This window comes from Podarcis raffonei, chromosome 9, assembly GCF_027172205.1.
Source record: "Podarcis raffonei isolate rPodRaf1 chromosome 9, rPodRaf1.pri, whole genome shotgun sequence".
Lineage (NCBI taxonomy): Eukaryota > Metazoa > Chordata > Lepidosauria > Squamata > Lacertidae > Podarcis > Podarcis raffonei.
This window is the reverse complement of record NC_070610.1, coordinates 25190368-25213659: the sequence shown is the minus strand read 5'-3', so window position 1 is coordinate 25213659 and position 23292 is coordinate 25190368. Positions and strand designations below refer to the sequence as shown.

The window sequence follows — 23292 nt, the reverse complement described above, 5'->3', positions numbered from 1 at the left end:
GGAGCCAATGCCGGGCTGAAGGCTCTTATTTTATTTTTTATTTTATATTTTATACCCCACCCGTCTGGCTGGGTTGCCCCAGCCACTCTGGGCGGCTTCCAACACACACAATAATAATAATAAAACATCGAACATTAATATTAACAATCAGATCCTATATAAAAATACAATAACTTTTAAATAAACAAGTTATACCAAATAAAGCAATATGCAGTAATGCATTAGAATCCAATAGTAGACACTCAAACTAAATATCAGCAGGTAATAGTTAAACAGTTAACTGCTCGGCTGATGCAAGGCTGGCACACTTCCTTAGCTGAGCAGTTTAAAGAACAAGCTGTATCATGCCTTGCCAATACAGCTTGTTTCTCTCTCTGTGCCGTATGAGGGCAGACCGCGATATCAGCTTCACTCAGCAGTATATCGCTGCTGAAAGTGCTGCTGCTCCTAAGTCCCTCTGCTTGCAGTGCCCACTGGAGGAAGGAACTTTTGACACCTTCCAGCTGACGCTGCTAACAGAGGAACTCAGGAGCAGTGGTGGTTTCACCAGCATTGCGGTCTGCTCTTTATAATGGTCCTGGGTGATACATCGCCCAGGCCTACCCACTTGTCAGTCATCTAATATCACCATGCCATCAGTTGAAGCAGTTTCCTTTGGCCGTGTGGTTTGAGATCAGACAGTGTGGGCAAAGCCTCTGGGATTTGCAGGTGCTGCTGGCCATTGATGCCTGCAAACCTTGCAGGGAGCTGTGTCTTTACCTACTCTGCTCTTGATGTCACATATATGAGATCATATGTGGGGCTGGTGGATATGGCTTGGGGAAAACTTGCAGGCCAAATTAGGTTCATGGACCGAAGGATTGCCATCACTGCTTTTAGATGTTGGCGGTCACCTTTTCTGTGACAGTGTGTTCCACAACTTTGGTATTGTATGGAAAGTTGTTGCCTCTTCTTAACCATATAATTGAACCTACTTCTGCTCCATTCTCTGGAGGAAGAAACAAGGTAGGGATTAATTGATAATTTATTAAACAAATAATTTGTCATCTAGGCATTGCCTACCTTATGTGGTTGTGAATTTTCAAATATCTGTGCTTTGGTTATAAGGATTTTATTTTGAAGCCTATAATTATTTTTGTTCAATGAACAATGCCTCATGGCTGTATTTTAAGTTACTTTGGAAAAATATATATATATTGTATTCCGAGTTCTCAAACAAGGAGCCAAATGAAATCTATGATTACATTTTAACCTTCGTTTAGAATTGCTTTTGTCTGTTTTTGTGGGGACAAAGTAACAATAAATGTTGATACGGTATGGAGGTGAACTAAATACAGTATCTGCCTCTTCTGTGACTTCTTTCTCTCCTAAGTGGGCACTGTTTAGGAAATGAGATATGAAATATTGCATTAAGTACTTTTAGAAAGCTCATAGCATGGTTACAATGCCCCTCCCATTCCATTAGCTGTCATAATCTCCAATAGATTAAGCAGGAAGTTGTACTCTGCATTTTCAGGGGCATGTTGAGAAGTCTGTGCTTGTGTTCAGACTGTTTGGAATAGAAAGAATGCATTAATGTACTTTTATGTGGGGGGAAGCAGTCCTGATGTTGGTGTCTAATAGAGTACAATCTAATAGAGCATAATACTTCATTTTCAATTTGCAAGTAGGCAAAGTTCTTTTCCCCACTATCCTTTGTATTATTAGAGTTCCTGCAATTAATTGTACCTAAAGTTCCAAACTCTCACTGGCCTGTGTTTACTAACAACAAGGTGACTAACTAACAGCTAATATCTGAATAGCTTTCTTCTATTTTTGTTTCTGGTGTGTGGGATTGATTTGTGTCAGCACTGAGAAATATGAGGATCCTGAAGGGCATCCTGTCTTGACAAGAGTGTAAGCTTCCCCCCCCCCCCCCATACTGGAGAGTTCATCTGCATTCAGCAGCATTTCTACTATAGTTGTGCGTCACTCGGAGACTGCATAGTAATGAAGCGCTGATGCTGTGGGCCAAAACTCTGTTGCCTGCAAGCAAAAAAGGATGACTGTTAGGAAAGCCATACCACGAAAACTGTAGCTGCCGGTGCTGCTGCAGCAGCTCTCTGAGACATGATGTTGAGCCTCCAGGATTCTGTGCTTTTTGAAATTAACATTAAATCCCTGCTGAAGTCATGGAGCAGCAGCTGTAAGTATATTATCTTGACTGAGACAGCTACATCATGGGTGTTCCTCCTTGCATGCTAATTCTTGAATGTTAAGCTGCTGAAAGACAGAGTATTTTGTGTAAGACAAATGGGAGAGATAGATAAGTACAGGCAACTAGAATATCTGCTTCCTAGTTCCCATGCAAAACCCTCCAAAACGTTATCTTTAATTTCTAACTCTGTGTGTGCATGGGAGATGGGGGTGGGTAGGCTTTTTGCTTTCATTTGGAATGGTTCTTTGCAAAAATAGAGGTGACAGTTTCTAGATCTTAGGCTCTGCAGCAGAACTGCTCAGTACTATTCCATAGTTCCCTTCAGCACAAAATGCTTTTGAAGCAAAATCAGAGGCCTGCAGACCATAAATAAGTTCCACATTAACATACTTACAAGTGAACTGTTTAGTCAATGTAATTTATCCATAATAAGCAAAGAAAATTTCATTGTTAAACATTCTATAGATGAATCCCAGCTTTTTGCTGTGCATTTAGACAAACTAATTCAAGTGAGCAAAAGTAGGTTTCTAGCTAAAAAGCCTGAAACTTTAATCCTTAACTTGGTGATTAACTTGGGTGTATGGTCACTCAAAGGTTCTTGGGATGTCTGTCATCCTGAAGCAGATGGAGCCTACCATTCCCTTTAGCAGGAATTGAATGCCCCCTGACAGCATAAATGCTGTCACGAAAGAAATTGTCCAAACATAATTTTGGAGAGGAAGAGGGATCAAGGAAAAACTGCTGCTTTGCTGTTTTTGCTGCAGATTTTTTTGTAAATGGTTTTAGGAGTCTGTCAGAGAAATCCTCTTCTGGTGACAAGGTTGGAAATTAGTCCCTCATTCACAGATCCTCTTGTACAACAACATACTGTTGGTACATGACTGCATGCAAGGATCTCTCATGTTTGAAAGAGGTGGTTGGCCCTTTTAAGTATGAGTAGGTGAGAGTAGAAATCAGCAACGTGGGAAGTCAGGACAGAGTTCAGAAAGTTTTAGAATCTCTGACTCAGTTTATCTCTTTTGGATGATAGTTTAGTTCACAGAACATGGGTCTGACACTTCTGTATTGTTATCTGTGATGTATATATTGGCAATTTTCAAATAACCATTGCATGGCAACATGAAATAACCTTAGAAAGAAGAGCTTTTTCAAAACTTGGAGGTAAGCTTTCCTTTTCTAGAATCAATTATAATTTGTTTCAAATAATTTTCCTTTTATTTATTTTGTATAATTTTCCTTTTATTTAACTTACTCCAGCAGTACATTGCGTAGAATGATATTCAGTTTGAATATATTCAAATACCGATTTTTGTATTGCTCATTGAGCCTTGTAGGTTATATAGCATTAAACATTCAACAGGTTGCTTAGTAGATTATTTTTAACCATTCACATGTGCTAGGCTATGTTAGAATTGCAGATCATGGATACAGAGCAAGTTAAAACAGTAAAAAAGTGATACACGGTTATAGTAGAAGCTAGTAACATTTTAAATATCTGCTTTCAGTTTTTATATGAACAAACAAAGCTCAAATGTATTCCTTTTAACAACCCAAAGGAGATTTGAAACAATTGAAAGATGTTCCTGATTTATATATATTCTGTCTTGAGGCGTGTGAAACATATATTTGAAACTTTTGCTATTTTCTTTAAGGTATGCTTTGGGTTGCGAATTGATATGTATGCTGAGGCTGCTTGCGGTTCTTTAAATAGTCCATATTATATATGTCCCCTCATAAGTATATCCCAAAGTTATTTACTGATTGTACTGCTGCCTATAAATTTAGGTCTCTTGTCATCACTTATGGGTTATCCTGGATGGATCTTTTTTCTGGTCCAATAGAACTGTTCTTAAGATATAAAACAGTATTCTGTATCACTGGGATTTCAGGTCTTAATAGTTTCTTTCCTCTATGAGCAGTGGAGAAAGAAATATTACATAGTAGTGGTTCTTGCTGTGAGATAGGTCACCTTAGGGAGATGTGGATAATTTCTGGAATGGATGCAATTTATTTCCTACAACTTCCTCTCAGTATGCCTTGATGAGGTTTGGAACAAAGTGCTAACCTTTGCAATCTACTATAATATTGGAAGATTCTGTGCATTATCCTTCCTGTTGGTTATCAGAATTAAGGAAGACTATTCCACTTTTTCTGGTTTTGCTTTATTCTACTTTCCTTGACATCTCTCCTTCCAGTGACCTTGAAATATATTATGGGTCTGTATGGTTCCATTTGTTCAGTCTTTTTTACTTTGGTTTATCTGAGATTCAAAATATCAACAATTTGGTTTCATTAAGTTCAGGAAGATTTCTTCAAGACTGGGTTTGGCTCATCCTGAATACTTTGCATTATTGTGCTTATTTAGGCTATAATTTTCTAAACCAGGTTATTCATTTGCTCTATTCTGTACATTACACTATAATTGCAAAGTACTTATTTTACTTATTTGAAAACTATATGTAATGTAATCCTGTTGGTGGTAATGTAGCTCCCTGAAATTCCTAATGGTTGCTCAGCAGTGAGTGCTTTTTTAACTACAAATGTTCCTTTTAAATGGGGTACAGTGTGGCATTTTCTATTGTATAATTTACACAGAATGACAATAGGATATAATTAGTGCTATAGCTACATTTTGAGAGACTGTCTCCAGCTACTTCAGTCAATGAGATTTCTTGTTACAAAAGGAAATCCCCATGTACTTTTGGTTTTTTATGATATCCCTTCTATGAGTATGTATGCTTGAATGTATACACTCAAAACACTGCTTCATCTCACTGTTGTTTTTTTTAAAGGCTTGCTTAGCTGGCAGAATGGTGTTGCAATGCTGGCTAGGGTTTGATTGTAGCTGCACTTTTTTTCTTTCACTAACAACAATGAAGTGACATTCATACGGCCTAGATTCAGGATGCTGTGTCTCTGCCAACAGTTTGAAGCATTCTTTTTACATTGAGTCAGGAACATTCTGTTAAACCAGCTGTGTAGTGAGAATATTTAGCAGATAAGCTATCCCCTTATTTCATTCATAACCTTAGCAAAGGATGGTATTTTACTAGTTTGTTTTCACTAGTGTACTAGCAAATGTCACATTTAACTTTTACAAATGGGCAACTTTGATAGATTCTACTTAGCTTTTTGCTATGTATATTTCAATCTTTAATGTAGTTTATTATTTTTCTCTCCTTCCCCCTTATATTCAGTAGCACTTCTAAAACGTGAAGTGCTTCAAAACTCTTCACAGCAAATCTGTGAAGTAACTTAGACTGGGGGAGTGTGACCTCTCCAAGGGTATTTACTCAGTTTTATAACTGAGCAAGTACCGTAGTTTAAATGTGCATCATCATCATCATCATAATAATAATAATAATAATAATAATAATAATATTTTTATTATTTATACCCCACCCATCTGGCTGAGTTTCCCCAGTCACTCTGGGCAGCTTCCAGTTCATATAAAAACATCAGACATTAAAAACTACCCGATACAGGGCTGCCATCAAATGTTTTCTAAAAGTTATGTAGTTCATCTCCTTGACATCTGATGCGAGGTAATTCCACAGGGAGGGTGCCACTGCCAAGAAGGCCCTCTGCCTGGTTCCCTGTAACTTCACTTCTTGTAGTGAAGGAACTGCCAGGAGACCCTCAGAGGAGGACCTCAGTGTTCGGGCTGAATGATGGGGGTGAAGATGCTCCTTCAGGTATACTGTGCCGAGGCCATTTAGGGCTTTAAAAGTCAGCACCAACACTAGTTAGCAGGGATGTGTGGATAAGCATGATGGAAAGTATGAAGTATGATATTTCATACCAGTACTTTCTTCCATCTTCATTAGTTGCCATGCTTTCCAGGCCAAATTCAAAGTGCTGCTTTTGACCTTTAAAACACGTCACAGCTTAGGACCAGGTATCTGAAGGATTACCCATTCTAGTTCAAAAGAAGGTGTGGGAGGAAAAACATCATATGGTAAAAGAAAAAAGAGGCTATATCTGTTGTGGAATTATTTATATAATTCCAGAGGAGGAAGTTTTTTATCAGGTGGTACCAATTTCAGCCATGTACCTTATGATGTAATTAATGGTTCCTGTTACCCCTTTTGGTACTGTCTGAAAGGGGGCTCACCCCAAGTGTAGTTGGCCTTAGCGTTAGTCATTCACAATAATATACTTATGATAAAATGCCAGTTATAGATGCAAATTACTTGACTATAGTTCTTCCTAAGCTGTGTTCAGTAGTATTATGTATACCTATCTGCTACTCAATATGCTTCCCCACCTTGGGCACTGTTCTTGTAACTTGCGCTTGATGTGAACTTGATAACTCAATTATTTTGAGCATTTTTACTCATAAGACAAATAAGTCAATTATATTGGAGAGTTGGTGCAACGGGTACTGCTGCTAGTAAATCTGTTGATATAAATATTGATATAAAGAACATCACAGTGAGTGATATCTAACATTTGTCGCACTTGGTGTATGGGTCTACTCTGAATATGGCTAATGTTTGATCCTACCCAAGGTTTTGGGACTTGCAGCTATAATGTGTTTTTGAGACATTAGTCTTTAATGTTTCCAGACAAACAATGAATAACCATGAATAAAAAGGTACTCTGCTTTTCTGTGTATAACGTGGCTTTATTATACTATGTGAGTAACATGGAATGCAAAGATGCAAAACTACCAGTTGAGGCTGTCCAACAGTTGGAATGTTCATGGTCATTCTCTGCTTATCATTCCAACTCAACTGAGTTGTGTCAGAGGTTACACTGCCAAAAGTGCAATGGCCTGTAGGTCCCTGTCATTTGCCTGTCATTCTCTCTGGACTCATCTACGTTTGTAGAGAAAAAGAGCTTTATATGTGTTATAATACTGTGACACCAGATGACGTCGTGATTTCCCTTTATAAAGTTTACAACGTGTTTAACTGAAACACTTTTCTGATGTGTCTAGATCCAGCCTCTGTCTTAGCTTTCTACAACAGTATACCTATTGATTTGCTCTGTAAGTAGAAGAAACAGCTCTATGCTACTTTTAAAGCTGGTTTATTTTTAAATGTGTGTTGTGCATCACCAAAGGTCCTATTCCATGCAAATGTCTGATTTAATCTGCCTCTTTCTAAGCAGACTTTACAATTTCATGCACTTCGAAGCCAAATGTAGCTGTGCACATCGCTATATAAAATATATGCACATACTCCTTAGGTGTGGCCTTGGTACAAATTTCTCTGTACATTAAAGGAAGATAATGTTTTCATTTTTTGTTTCTTTTAGTATACTGATATTTGATTATTAAATTTGACCACGTGTTCTTTCTTGCCTGAAATGAGCTGTAACCTATGGCATGGATTCTAAGGCATTTATCTAGTTCTGTACCATTTGCCAGTAGCTGACCTTGGTAGCAAATCTCATTTTCTCTAAGTTCTGTCAGTTTGTGTCATTGGCTATCTCCCAGTCCCTGCCCCTTAGATCAGCTCTGCAAGCTACTGTAGACTCCTTTGAAGCGCATCGGCAGTCAGTGGAGCAGATTATGGGATAGTATCAGTATCTGAAAGACAGATGATTACTGTCAATGCTAAAGATAATTTACTTCCAAGGGGAAAGATGTTGGATATTGTTATGTTGAATAGATATTACAGAAAGAATCAGACATTTTCTTAGTTTTTCCTCTTTCTTTGAAGTGTTGAAGCTGATAAACTTTTTTTTAAGGGTCTGGATAAACAGTGAATATTCTACAGTCTAGAGGGATGCGGGTGGCGCTGTGGTCTAAACCACTGAGCCTCTTGGGATTGCTGATTGGAAGGTTGGCGGTTCGAATCCGCACAATACGATGAACTCCCGTTGCTCTGCCGCAGCTGCTGCCAACCTAGCAGTTCAAAAGCACACTAGTGCAGGTAGATAAATAGGTACCGCTGCAGTGGGAAGGTAAATGGTGTTTCCATGTGCTCTGCCTTCTGTTTCACCAGAAGCGGTTTAGTCATGCTGGCCACATGACCCAGAAAGCTGTCTATGGACAATCGCTGGCTCCCTCGGCCTGAAGTGAAATGAGTGCCGCACCCCATAATTGCCTCTGACTAGACTTACCTGTCCAGGGGTCATTTACCTTTACCTTATTCTGCAACCTGCTTTCTTAACACTGAACAGGCACAATTATCAATGTGTATATCTGGAATTAGAGTAATGTTCTTTAAGTGTCTTGGATTTTGATCCTGTAATGTACCATATATTGGATACTGCACAGGTAAACATGTAGAAATTCTTGCATGGTTTGAAGTTATCGTGTTTTGACCAGAGAAGAATTGCAAATCAATTTGATGGATGATGCCGAAATGACAAAATTAACTGGGAAGCTCAGGAATCAAGAAGACAAAGATTTTTTTAAAAGAATGGGAAAGGTTTATAATGTATATACAAGATTATTGTAAGCATATTAAAACAGGATTTTAAACACACTTGTAATGTAACAGTACGTATGGATAACTTAGAAAGATAAAAAAATTGGAGTAGTGATATGAAGTTGAAAATAGGATTAATAGGGCCCATGGAAGGGACGGGGGGAGGTCAGGAGATTCAGAGCAATCTTGACATTTAGATTTGGAATTGGTTTTGTTGTATGTTCATATTTTTGAAAATCAAATAAAAAATTATAAAATATGAAGTTAGCTTGTTTAACAACTAACTCTTGTTTCTTATATGTTGGAAATTTTGGATCACACATAACACTAAGCCAGCATTCTTTGAAACTGAAAGGAAACTTGTCAGAGCCCTCCTCTTTGGCTGTATAAGGAAAAGGGAAGTGCATGAGCCTGACAGTACACTTGGCATACTGAGGCTCATCTACAAAGCATGGTTTAGTATTATGTGCAAACCAGCCCTTTGTATAAAGGTAAAGGTACCCCTGCCCGTACGGGCCAGTCTTGACAGACTCTGGGGTTGTGCGCCCATCTCACTTAAGAGGCCAGGGGCCAGCGCTGTCCGGAGACACTTCCGGGTCACGTGGCCAGCGTGACAAAGCTGCATCTGGCGAGCCAGCGCAGCACACGGAAACGCCGTTTACCTTCCCGCCAGTAAGCGGTCCCTATTTATCTACTTGCACCTGGGGGTGCTTTCGAACTGCTAGGTTGGCAGGCGCTGGGACCGAGCAACGGGAGCGCACCCCGCCGCGGGGATTTGAACCGCCGACCTTTCGATCGGCAAGCGCTGAGGCTTTTACCCACAGTGCCACCCGCGTCCCTTTGTATAGGTGGTTGTTTTTTCCAGGGTTGCTGATCAGATTGATTGAATTGAAAGTGTTGTAAACAAAAATTGCCCTTTCCCCTCATGGGGTATCCAAGAGCCCATATAGAGTCCTTACATAGGTTCCCTATTGGTAGGAGAGAATAATAGAGGCCAACCAGAGAATATTGAGAAGCAAAGCAGCTAGTAAGCTTGATCTTTATTGATCTGTTGCAACAGGGTGCTCCCCTCACCCGCAGGAGAGAGAAGGGACCTAGAAAAATGGCATGCAAGGCCTTATAAAGACTTTTGAAATTCCCATCCTGTAGATCAAGACCAGCCCCAGAAACATCATACATACATCACAGAAGGGGTGTAACCTAAGACCACCCCTCTGATACATCACACCTGCATCACAGAAAAGGCGGTCTAAAACAGAAATTTGAATATTGTTTTTCTCCTATTGTTGTTTATCTCCTGTCTGGCAGGTTACTTGGTCGGATTGCCTGGGGAGCCCGGCCATTCTTTTGTAGTGATAAATACTTAGTTCCTGGGCCAGGTCACAGGCTCACACCCTATTCATATCTTAAATGTGTCCTTAAGACAGGATTTGTGAGGAAAGAGACAATGAGGAGGTTTCCCACTTTGACCTCGCAGAGAAAACATTTGGTCAGTTTAGGAATCAAAATGGTTCCAGGTTGGTCTTCCTGTGCTGATCTATGTACGTGTGGTTATGAACATTACCATATATCTAAGACCTCAAAATTTCTATCACAAAAGGCATGTTATAGAGTGCACCAGTTTATACAGGGCTAAACTATAGTCTCTACAGTACTTTTGAATGTGGAAGAAACCTCTTGTTTCAGTTTTGCACTGAAGTGGCTGGAAACATTCTTCTTATATTGGGCCTTGAGATATCTGATATAGTTTTAATTACAAAGACGGAATATAATTACAATGAGGAAATAGCATTAGATCATGAGGTTTTACTTTATTTACAAAGCCCCAAAATGGTTACAAAGAATGAAATGGCCAGTTGGTGGAAAATACAGCAAAAGGCACGATTCTCCTAAAGAGCCCAATCAGCGGAAACCCTTCGCAGGGCTTCTGGTTTGCTCAGTGGAGCTCCTTCCCCACCTCCCCTATTCATTTTTTGTTAAACTGACCAATGACAATTTCCTAAATTTAAACTGTACTAAAATTAAACTGTCCAAATAGTTATGCTATCATACACAATGTGGTTAATCCTCCACTACTGTTACTGCAAATAACAATCTTAAATTGAATATGTTTTTTTTAAATCAACCAATTAAAAATTCAGAAGTACATATACCTCTGAGAATATATAGGAAGGTTTTAGAAATAGTAAGATTTTGGCATGTAGTACCATGGTCTGGTGAACTATGTTGAAAATTTTTAAGACTAACCAATGCTTTTCATTGGAGAGTAAAATGCTAGATCAGAATACTTCCTGACTGTTCAGGGTTGAGTAACTGAAGTACCATAATGAGAGGAGATAGGTTTTACTTTATGTCTGCTAGATTTTAATGATTAATATAATTCAGTTGTGAAATGGCTCAAATTAAAAATGTAGGTACTTTGCCAGCTTCTGTGTAATCCTCTGATAAGATTTGCATGACCCACTGATTGGTCCTGCCCTACTGCTTGAAGGAACACTCCTGTATTACTAATCTGTAAATGCAAAGTAAATAAGAGCCATGAGTTAATACCATCTGGAATGACACTATTTTGTTGAAAAGTCCCATGCTGATAGCACTCACAGCTGGCATGGAGATGTTACACATGATAGTTTGAAATTACGGTATATAGAGACCATGGACCATGTTTTAGCCTCGCCACATGGAAGCATTTTCTAGCAGCAAACATGTTGGCTTTGTTATAATATATGAAGTTAACCTAATAAATTCATTTTTGTAGTTAAAAATGCTTTAGCCAGCTCTGAGGTACTGATTTTATTTTAGTTGAGTTAATGAAATCCTGTGTCCATCATGAAACTTAAGAAGTTGTACACAGAATTCCTAGGTAGTTCTCTAGGCACTAACTAGACTCAAGCCTACATCGCTTCAACAGGTACCTGCATCATGTGACCTCAGACAACTCTTTGGGACTTCAGGTTTTTCCCCTCGGCTGTTTAAATATTGAAATTCAATTTCTGAATAAAGCAATTGTATTAGAATAAATAGCCCACCTGTGCTGTACATTGCTGCTAAGCAGATTTTACTCGGAGGGTGAGACTGCTTTCTCCTGGTAGCATGCTGGAAAAGCTTCCTTCTTCAGAGCCCCGCCTCATCATATTAGGGAAGAATAAAGTTGTTAAATTTTATGAACAGAATACATTCTTGGAAATGACTGCATGTTTGAATATATATAATAAATGACAGATACATCTACAAGAGGAGGGGACACAATCACTATAGAGCGTGAGAAGCCAAGGTGCTGATATCTAAGTGTCGTTGCACAACTTGCTTCCAGCAACTCAGGCCAGCAAGGTTATGATAAGTAAGGAATGATGGGAATCTTATAGTTTAGCAGCATGCAGAGGGCACTATGTTGGCTAGCCCTCATTTAGAACAATATTTAGCAAGAAGAAATCGCAATGAAAATCCTCATGATTACATATTTTTACATGGCTGTTTATTTGGGGGAGAGACTGTCATAGGAAAAGTAATAGGAAATACTGTAGAAAGTAACATACACATCCCAAACATAATAGAAGGCAAGAGGAGATGCGAAAAGGAAATAAAATTTATATTAACTGGAAACAAAACTTAATGCACATTGAGAGGAACAGAATTCTGTTCATGGGGCAGCAGAGAAAAAGCCAAGAGAGAGCATAAGGGAATAGAGTTTGAACAGATTGGTATGTGTTGTGTACTAGATCAAGGCTTCCACTTCTGTGTGCATTGGTGTTTTTAAGGACACAAAGCTGTAATTTGCATGCATACCTGCACCAAACAATTGCTGCATGTGGTGTGCTGCTGCTCTTGTGTAGTTTTCCTGTGGTTATGCATTTGTGGGGATACCCTGGCTTATAGGCCAGTTCAGGCAAAGAGGAGATGGGCAGTGGAACAAGTAGGGAAATGTAACCAAAACGAGGCAATATCAAGTTCTCTAGAGCAAAGATTGTACATAACCCATGACAGTTTAATGAATAACAAACTCTGTCCCTCCCTCCTTGGTTCTTGTGTACTATAAAGATTTGATCTTTGATAAGCAAATGCTACGTAATGCAATTATGACCTTTACTGTTGACAGTAATAGCTAAAGTTACGGGATTACCTGTGTACTATACAGTGGTACCTCGGGTTAAGAACTTAATTCGTTCTGGAGGTCTGCTCTTAACCTGGAACTGTTCTTAACCTGAAGCACCACTTTAGCTAATGGGGCCTCCTGCTGCCGCTGCCATGCTGCTGCTGCACGATTTCTGTTCTCATCCTGAAGCAAAGTTCTTAACCCAAGGTACTATTTCTGTGTTAGCAGAGTCTGTAACCCAAGGTACCACTGTATGTGAACTCAGTGAAGCGAAAATCTACAGAGAGGCAATTATTAGGGACAAACCGCATTTTCCTCATGGACCAACATGCTTCATGGAATCATACAGTTGGAAGGGACCCTGAGCATCATCAAGTCCAATGCAGGAATATGCAGCTGCCCTTTAGGGGATCAAACCTGTGATCTTGGCATTATCAGCACCATGCTCCACAGCTGAGCTATCCCAGGTGCTTCTTTTGCTTTTTATATGAAACAGGTAAATCTGAACATTTATCAACAAAGGTTCAGAATTTCTGCTAGTATGTGAACAAGTTACTTCTTATACTTTATTAACTTATGTGCCACAGCACATTCCAGTGCTAGATTCATGGTTGCAACCTGAGAGCTTAGTGGTCTTAATATGTTTTGGAAAGAGTGCAATTCTCACTGAGTTTAATTGGACATAGTCCCTGCTATGCTTACATAGAGGTAAAGCTAAAACTGACCCCCCCTTACAGTGTGTACAGAGACCCCCTCCCCCACAGATTTCAGCTGAAATTGTCAATGTTTCCACAGCTAAAAACGATTGGAATCAGGACTTAAGTAGATTTTTCCTTGACTAAAAAAAAGTGTACTCAAAGTAAGTCTGAACCAACTCTGAAGTCTACTACTAGAAATTTCACAAATGGCCTTTCAGAAGATGCGCAGGTACTTAAGTTTTGATTGACTTCCTACTTCCATATCAGCCTGCCCGTTCACTGGCCACACAGCATGATAAACCACAGTCTATCTTAAACCATGGTTTAATGGTGATCCTGTCTTTCCTTTAATGTGCAGGGCTCCACACAGCTCAGACAAACAATACTATGGCTTATTGTGTCATCTGAACCTGGTCTGCAAACAATGAGCAGCAAGCCAGAAATAAATCAGAAAGAATGGCCCCTAGGGAGAGGCAAATTCAGGATTAGAACGTAGTTTAAGATAAACCGCTGCTTATCATGACGTGCAGACAAGGCCACTGAGATAATTGTCAGAGGCTTCTCTCTGGGTGCTCTTGCTGACTAAAGTATGACACATGGTAACCCGCAAGAGGGCTGTCTGTTGAATACTCACCCTGAGGTGGGCTGCATGTGCTCACTTCACTCCCTCAGTGCTCTCTTTTTGATACTGGGTAGATACATGCTTTATTTTTCTGGGTTCTTCAAAGTATTTTTAACCCTGGGCTGAACAGTTTTAACTGCTATTTTTAGTTCTGTTACATCTATGTTGAATTTTTATTGGGCTGAATCCAGAGAGCTGCTTCTGCAAACAAAAGAGGCTCTACTGTTTGAGGAAGGGACTGGGATCTAGCTGGGACTCCTGCTAGAGGAAACCAGGGAAGGCATTTCTCCCCATTTCAACATTCCCTCTGCAACCACCTGCACCATCTCTCACACTATTCTGGAGTGTCTCCAACTCTCTGGAGTGGATTTTGGGCACTGCAGTGGGAAGGACTATTTAGCAAAAAACTACATCTTGCATATTGAAGCGCCACTAACTCACAACCCTCTGCAAGAGAACACTTGCCCTATTTATTTAGCAGATATACTTGATGAAAAATTCAGAATTTTCTGATAATATGACTGTACCCTCATTGAACTTGCTCTGGAAAGTAGCTTACAGTCCATAAAACAATGAAATAGCAAATGCATAGTTCTTTTAACACACACTGAATGATTTTAAGAAAGCGCTGTTGTGTTTTCATCTTCTCACATTGTTCATAGCTATGTTGAAATGATTTAAGCATCTGCAACAGCATTAATTTGGCTACTAGGGACACTAGCCTGTTCATTAAAGTATTTATGAAAGCATAGGAGCTAGGATATATATTTATTGAAGTTTTCCTATTGCATATGGAACATTTTCATATGATATATTAAAGTTTGAATTGGAAGGCAGAAGAAGCAAATGAAACCAGGTTTAATAAAGTTTGTTCCACAGCCTTATATTATATATATTATATATTATATTATATATGTGTGTGTGTGTTGTATGCCTTCATATTAATATACTAACATGCCTAAAGCCTTAAGGTTATGATTTTTAATAATAGTGGCAATAGGATGGCTACTTGCGCATCACTCGAAAAGAGGACAGATTTGCAAAAAAAATGCTTATGCTACATTATATATAGGCACACATTTAGAAATAGTTACTATAATTTTAAGAAGAAATACAATATATCTCACCATGGTGGGGAAGAATCTGTCCAGTGCACCTGCTAAAAGGATTTTTTTCGAATAATAGACTGTCCTCTGTAAAGTAGGGCATATTACTCCATGTGACAAATATTGTGATTGCGTATAACAAAGTTGAAAAGAGATTTGGTTAGGAAAGTGCCTGAAGTTTGTGAATGGTGCGCAGGCCATGGGTTCCATGTTGGGGATTTCAGAATAAAAAAATGAGTTGGAATTGTGTGGGGTTTTTGGCTACAATCTGGGAAACCAGGGTTCAAATCCCTACTGAGCCATGAAGTTCATTGACTGACCTTTAGCCAGCCACTGTTTTTCAACCAAAACTATCTAGCAGTGTTGTTTTGAGAATAAAATGAGGAGGGGAAGAACCCTGTGCACCACTTTGAGCTACTTTGAGGAAAAGTCAGATAAATATACAGTAAAAAGAATAAACATCTCAAAAAGGACTGCGTATTTTTTAGATTTGCATGGAAGTCATGGATTTCCATGATAAACCGGTAGCTGTTCTTATAGTTAGGATGCTTTTTGTAGTGTTAAAACTGCCTCTTTCTCTCCCTCTGCCCCACTTTCCTGTAACTAAATCCAGTATTTCCTGTTCTATATTTTGCATGTCCTAGTAGGTAAGGTGAAAACTTAAAAAAAAGAAAAGAAACTGTCAGCATGTTCTTTTTTTCTACAAACTAAGCATACCCACTCCTTCAACCTTTCCTAATTACTCTCTTTTGACCTCATATCACTCTTGTGGGGCAACGCTTGCTCCCTACTCTCTTGCATTCTTGTAAGGCAGCCAGGGAACACTGTCCTGTTTGCATCTACCAGGCTTGGAGCAGTTTCTAGGATGGTGACAACTTGGGTGCATATCAAGATCTGATGCCTATATACAGATACTATCTTGCCTGCACCAAAAGAAGATGCTCTTTAGCATCTGAGAGGCTGTTATCCATGTTCCCTAGGCTTTCACACTTAAAAAAATTATTACTGTATTGCAGACATGTCCAACTCCCAAGAGACTGCGATCTACTCCCACTATAAAAAAAAATCTGGCAATGATCTACCCATTGGCCAAAGTTGTTGAGCTTTTTTGGGGGAGGAAGACACAGAGTCATCGTCCCCCATCCCCCCCCAATAGACCAGGATCACGCGATCAACCAGGGACGCCCAGCGATAGACTGGTCGATCATGATCGACCGGTTGGACATGCCTGCTGTATCACATGGTGTTTGCACTTCTGAGACCTTCACATTTTATCTTCTTTATTTAATATTATTAACCCTGCTTGTGCTTGGGTGGTCTACTTTTAGGCAGAATAGTTTGCTATTCTGCTCTCTATCTCTAAGGAAATGATGAATGATCTGAGAAAACATTTTCTCTGTTGTTCACTTCCAATCCATAGCTCCAATGGCTAATGTGGATGTCAGAAGGGGTGTCTAGTTTTGAAACTGGAATATGGACCCAGCCAGCCTAAGGCTCTAAATTCTTCAAAGAATTGCTAGAGGCATTAATTATTGGGCCCAGGTATAATACAAAGGTATTGCCTAATAGAAAAGAAAAACACATCTGAGTCATGTCAATCTTTCTGTTCCTCCAAGCCCAAATGACACTGTTCAAAGATATTTACCTGCCTCGGATTCTTACTTCTCCTTGAAGGGAACAAAGAATCAGTTTGCTACTTTATGCCAAGCAAGTCTTGATTCCTGGGTGTGTAATCTGGTAACACCTCATGGCCTTTATCAGATCTGCAGTAGCTGGACACAGTTCTTTAAAAAGAAGCGCACAGACAGAGGTGCTGCCATCTAATATGGCACTCATAAAGATAATTTTCTGGTCCTCACTGGTCTTTGAGATGGGCGTATTGACACATCTTCCTTGGTCAGTTACATGGTGTGGAGAGAAAGGGAACAGGAAGAGAAGGCTTCATTTTCCTCCCTCATTGGAGGAGAGGGGTGTGACCTAGCTGAGTCTAGGAATCTAACTTTGTGATCTTAACCCCTTAGTGCACTAACCAGCACTCATGCATGGTTATGTTTTCACGACTGCCTCTTGGCTTCATGTTAGCACTGCTAAGCGTGGGGTGTCTTAAAGGGGCTAGTTGCCTTGGTGGCACACCTCATACAAAGGTAGTTATTTGCCTCTGTTTTGAGGATGTTTTCATACATTTCCTCAATAGGAGCCAAGGCTAGAAGAGTATTTTAGACCATTCAGTTTTGTCTCATGATCCATAGGCTTGCCAATTGTGATGAAAGGTTGCTCCAATTCTTGGAGCACTTAGAAGTGGTCCTAGAGTAGTTTATAGACTATGCTAGCAACCCTTATGGAGCAGCAGTGTGACTATCTTGTCTGAGCCAGTGTTTTCCACTGTCTTCCAATAACTAGTATATTCCCTCTCTTTCTCTCTGTGAGACTGCTTAACCATATCATTATTATATTAGTTTTAATGTCGTCATGAAGTCACAACTATTCTAAAACAGTTTGATACATTTTGAGAGCAAAGTTTTCCTTTTGCCACTATTCGTTGCTTGGATGTATTTTGAGAATTGTTTCCAAAATATACACACAAATTTCTAAGCAGCAATGAATTGGTTCTTGTGGAGTACCTTTCCTTTCTGAGTTACTTCAAAGGATAAGGATAAGCATTCTATCTTTGTATTCAGTTCCCAGGACAGATGAAAATAGTTGGGAAGTCATTATTTCAAAAAAATAGATAGGCAAAAGAACAACCTAGTTGCATAACTAGGCAAAGATGCCAAAAAAGTCAATTGGAAAGCTGCCTATTTTTGGAGGGGATACAAGATTGATGCCAGGATTGCTAGTTGTTGTTCTTTTTTATTAGAAGATTTTCTTGGTTTACAAAAGTACAAGCATTGTCTCAGATTGTAGAGTCTTTTTTTACATTTGAAGTGAGACATCAGTGTTGTATACAGAATAAGGTTGGGGGAAGAAGGGGGTGGGGATGATTATACATAGCACATATGTTGGGATTTTAGGTCAGCATCACTTGGGTAGGTTCTCTTTCTAGTTCTTCTAAAATGCAAAACGCAAAACAAACCAACTTCTGTTCCTTTGTTTCTTTTCAATATTAGAGGAAATGCCAGCATTTCATATGTATTATGGATTGTGTATCTTTTTCCTGTTAGGCTCATTTGCAAGATTAGGTACCATTTTAATGGTAATTATTGCTTATCACCCAGGCTCAGAGGAAGAGGTGATCTGAAATACTGATTTGCAGCTGCTGTTAATCCGTTTTTTTATAAGCTTAAATGATCCAGTGTTTCTGACTTTTCTGGAAAAGTCAACTGTGGTGGGAGTGTTCTTTGTGCAACTTGTTTTGATATGATATTCAAAACGTCTCTAGGAATGGCAGCTCAACTGGTAAACCCAGACCCAGTGCTGGCCCTGTTATTGATCTTTCCAACCACTTTGAACTTGTTATGCTGAAATGTTTGAATTGTATTCCTCTTAGCAGCAGCCTGCTCGGAAATAGCGCATTGTTGGAGGCCTTAATCACCCTTTTCAGAGAAAAGTTGGTCTTGATAAAGTGTGTGACTTTTCAGCTAGCGCTAACTTGCTAGCACAGTGTTTTGTGGGGAAAGCCCCAAAAGATAGTTCTGTAGACTTTTGTTCCCTTGTTTATATAAGTGCTGACCCACAAAGCATTTTGGAGGTATCTTTCCCCAAGGCTAATTCAGCACAATGTCCAGCAAGACATCCTGCAGTATTTATATGTTTGTTACGGTACTGCCTCAACTGCAAAGAAGTGATACACATGTGTAGTTGGCCTGTCTTTTGTAACTTAACATTATTGAAAACAATAAATAGTTACATTTTTTTTTTAAAAAAGTAGGAAACTCTGAGTGAGTGTGGCCTGCCCATATCATGACTTGAGCTCTCCTTGAGCTCCATTTGGAGCTCTTTATTCACCAGACTGCCTGCATTATTATTTTATTCATATTTCTTAAATTTATATACCGCCCTACACCCATAGATCTCAGGGCAGTTCACAGCTTCTCTGGAATACTTTCATACAAGACTTGGCATGGTGTTGTCAACCATGGGGCCCATGCCCCACTTGTGCTGCTGTGCTCCAGGGTTTTTCCTCTTAACATATATTTGGTTATATCGCAGGTGCTTCTGGGACTGTGAGATGTCTGCCTTGTCAACCATTCCTGCTTCCTTAAAGCATTGAAAGTGGGCTAGTCTACTGTCTCTGCTAAATGGATGCCTCTAGTAGCTTGAGTAATTATTCTATTACATCAGGGGTAGGTAACCTAAGGCCCATGGGCCGGATGCGGCCCAATCACCTTCTCAATATGGCCCACGGACGGTCTGGGAATCAGCGTGTTTTGACACGAATAGAATGTGTCCTTTTGAGGACTGGGAAAAACTATGGAAGGAAGGCTTAAAATTTACTGCATGTGTGACGTTAAAAAAAAATGTTATGAAAATGTTTTACAGGTGGTATATGACACCAGTAAAATTAGCAAAAATGTATAAGACATGTAATAAGTGCTGGAAGTGCAAAGATAAAGAAGGTTCTTTTTATCATATGTGGTGGGAATGTAAGAAAGTGAAAGACTTCTGGGAAAAAGTATATAATGAATTGAAAAAGATTCTAAAATACACATTTATAAAGAAACCAGAAGTCTTTCTGTTAGGGATAGTAGGAAACGAGATAAAAAGAAAAGATTGTAAATTTTTTCAATATGCAGTAACAGCAGCAAGAGTGTTACTTGCCCAGAAATGGAAACAGCAAGAAATACCGACTGTGGAAGAATGGAGAATGAAGCTGTTGGACTATGCGGAGCTGGATAAATTGACAGGAAAGATTAGATACTTAAGAGACCAAAAGTTCATCGAGGACTGGGGGAAATTTGTGGAATATCTGGAACATATAAGTGAAGGACAGATAACGCTAATGGGATTTAAAGAAGCACTGTGAAAGACTAAGAAATATTGTCTAAAGGGAATAGAAAGAAAGATATAAATAATGTCAATACAAAATTAAGAAATGCGTAACTTAAATTATAATTTACGGATGATTTACGGATAAGCTGGAGGAAGTCCTAAAAAGGAATATGTTATGAAATTATGATGTGAAACTAATATGTTTTTTGTTTGTTTTTTCGTTTGATGTAAATTAATAAAAATTTATTTAAAAAAAAGAAAGAATGTGTCCTTTTATATAAAATGCATTTCTGAGTTATTTGTGGGGCCTGCCTGGTGTTTTTACATGAGTAGAATGTGTCCTTTTATTTAAAATGCATCTCTGGGTTATTTGTGGGGCATAGGAATTCGTTCATTTTTTTCCTCTCCAAAATATAGTCCGGCCCACCACGTGGTCTGAGGGATGGTAGACTGGCCCACGGCTGAAAAAGGTTGCTGATCCCTGCTGTATTACATTCTGTCTGCCTGACCTTGAATCTTTGATAACTCTCATATTTCAGTTTAAGATGTTACAGCACCTACACATCTGAAAACAACCTTTTGACTAATTGAGTAGCTTAGATAGGTGTTGGAGTTGTAGAGTAGTATCTTTGACTTTTATTAAAAGTGGTGTTAAAATGGCGTTAAATGGTATTTAAATGGTATTAAAAGAAAGTATATCTCTTTTGTATTAACTTGAACTGGATTTTCCCCCCAGAAAGGAATATTTTCAGGAGTGTGTCTGTGTTAAAATTGTCATGGGAAATGGCTTTTATTTGGTATCTGTTTACTTTTCTTTGTTTTTCTGATAAAGACAACTCAAAATAGCTCTGTTGCAGCTATTTTCAAAGCGATATTGGTAGAGTTGCCTAAAGCTAAGATTTTCACAGGAAAATGATTTCAGGCAAAATTTACATTGAGAAGTCAACTATATTTCAGAAATCTGTTTGCCCTTAGTGGCTTTGGAGTCAGAGAACAGGGCACGTAGAATAATTGTATTTACTTGGCTTTTAAAATGTGTTAACTGGCCTCAAGATTTATGATATGAAAAAGATAAGAGGGGATGGAGGATTTTCAAAGGAAAGAAACGAATTCAAATATGTCAGTACCAGTATTGTCTCTAGAATCCTTTTTATGCTTCCTCATTATGTAAACTTGTCAATGATTCATATCCTTGAATTTAAGAAACATAATCAACAACAAGAACTACACATATGAAAATATGATTGTATCATACTTTTGAAGTACCTTACAAGTATATTTTCTTTGCTGGCTGTATTTTGGTTCCTTGTTTGTTGCTAATTAAAACGTAAGGGAGTGGTCACAAAATTAGAGCTTCTTTCCTCCTCTATTAGAGGCATTTATTAATCTGTTAACTTAGTAAAAGGTTTTGCTACTTCTGAGAAATGCTGTGTTGATGTTTCTGATTTTATTTTATTATTAATGATCAATATTTCTTTTCCATCTAGCATCAGCACCAGCCAGAAGCGTTACTAAACGCAGAATTTCTCCCAGCATCAATTCTACCTGGGAAAAGAGAAGCGTCATCATGTCTAATATAACCATTGATCCAGATGTCAAACCTGGTGAATATGTCATCAAGAGCCTCTTTGCTGAGTTCGCTATTCAAGCTGAAAAGAAAATTGAAGTTGTAATGGCTGAACCTTTGGTGAGTTCATTTATATAGCCTTCACTCAATTGTTCATGTTCTTCTGAAATGGTTTAACCTTATTTTGATAACAAGATGACTTTGAAATTGGCTGAATAGAATAGGGTTGCCATACGTCAGGGAAATCCCAGACATGTCCTCTTTTGGGGGGGGGATTTTCACATTTTAAAGACCAAAATCTGGGATTTCGGGGGAGGGGTGTATTTATTTCTATTTCTATTTTTTATTGGCTCGGGTATGGGTGGCACGGGCATGGGGTGGCTTGGGCAGCTCTGCAGGCTGTGGCTGCTGCCAGCCTGAGCTCAGAAAGAGGTGCAAGGGCGGTCTGCACACTGTGGCCACTGCCAACCTGAGCCGGGGAAATAAGAATGGTACTAGGAGGATGTCCAGTAGTAGAGAGATGGAGCTCTCAAGCCTGTCCAGCCTTGATGGATAATATTAGAAAGTATTTTAACGAATTGAATTGAATTGAATTACTATAGACAAGGCATAGTGTGCTACCTCTGCCTCCCACTACCAACAGTAGCCACCACAACTCAGTACTTCAGCAAGCCTCCAGATAAAGGTGCAACAAGAGCAGCCGTTAAAAATGTAGAAAGAGCTGTTGCATATAATTTTGTAAACTTGTCTTTTCTGGAACAGGTTTTATAGTGTTTTTTGGGTTAGAGCTGTATGACTCTGAGGTATGCAGCTTTGACTTGGGTAGAAGGACCCTCCACAATGTGAATATTTGGATCATAGTGTGAGCATATCAATTTCAAAATGTAAATATGGCAGCTACAAGAAGTAAGATATCATGTAAGGTAAATCAAGCACTAGAGAGTTTCTTACATGTTATGATTGACCCAACCAGTGGTTTGCAAGTTTCACGTTCTTTCATCACTAAATTTTAGTAACTCACCGGCTTTTTATTTTAATTATTGCATTACACTTTTCAACTTACGTGTCTTAAGCAACTAAATTTCAGCCTTCAATATAGCATATTGATTAAATGTATCAGCCTTTGGTAATATAATAGTTCCATCTAGACAATTTATTTAACCCCTGCATGATAAAATTAATTTTCTTTGTATGAGAAAATTAGCTGCTGCACATGGTACATTTCTGTTACTACATGAAAAAACTTAACACTAAGGGCAAAAAAAAAATCAAGAACGCAGAGCAGCAAAGGTTTATTTTATGATATGCACTGATGATCTTGCATGTATATTATAAGCTGCAGCTTTTCAAACACCTTATTGTATTGTTTATTGTGGAAAACGGTCGACTTTTGGCAGCCTTCTTCACTGATAAGTGATCAGAGGAAATATAATTCATTTTCTTTGAAAAACAGAATAGGTACAATAAACCACTGTTTGCTCACCTGTTGTAACTCCTTTTACATGTGAACTAAGGCCATAATTGGGCTGATTAGGGCCTTAGTTCACATTTAAAAGAAAAGTCTACTATTTTAGTAGTAAAGTAATAAAATATTATAGATTTATTATAGGCATTGTAACGTCTTCATGTGCCACCTGTTTCTATCCTAAGTAGTTTTCAAGCTTTATTTTTTATGATGCTTCAAAATTTCCAGCAAT

At 38.8% G+C, this 23292-nt stretch overlaps 1 protein-coding gene across 8 annotated transcripts in view; it reads left to right on the top strand.

Annotated features, from left to right (window-relative positions):
• Positions 1-23292, top strand: part of FRYL (FRY like transcription coactivator) — a 145391-nt gene that overhangs the window by 33825 nt on the left and 88274 nt on the right. For all 8 annotated transcript variants that reach the window (XM_053403636.1, XM_053403637.1, XM_053403632.1 and 5 more), the window contains one exon: positions 21516-21715. In XM_053403636.1, coding sequence (XP_053259611.1) covers positions 21596-21715 — 120 coding nt within the window. In that variant the 5' untranslated portion in view covers positions 21516-21595. The remainder of the gene's footprint in view (positions 1-21515; positions 21716-23292) is intronic.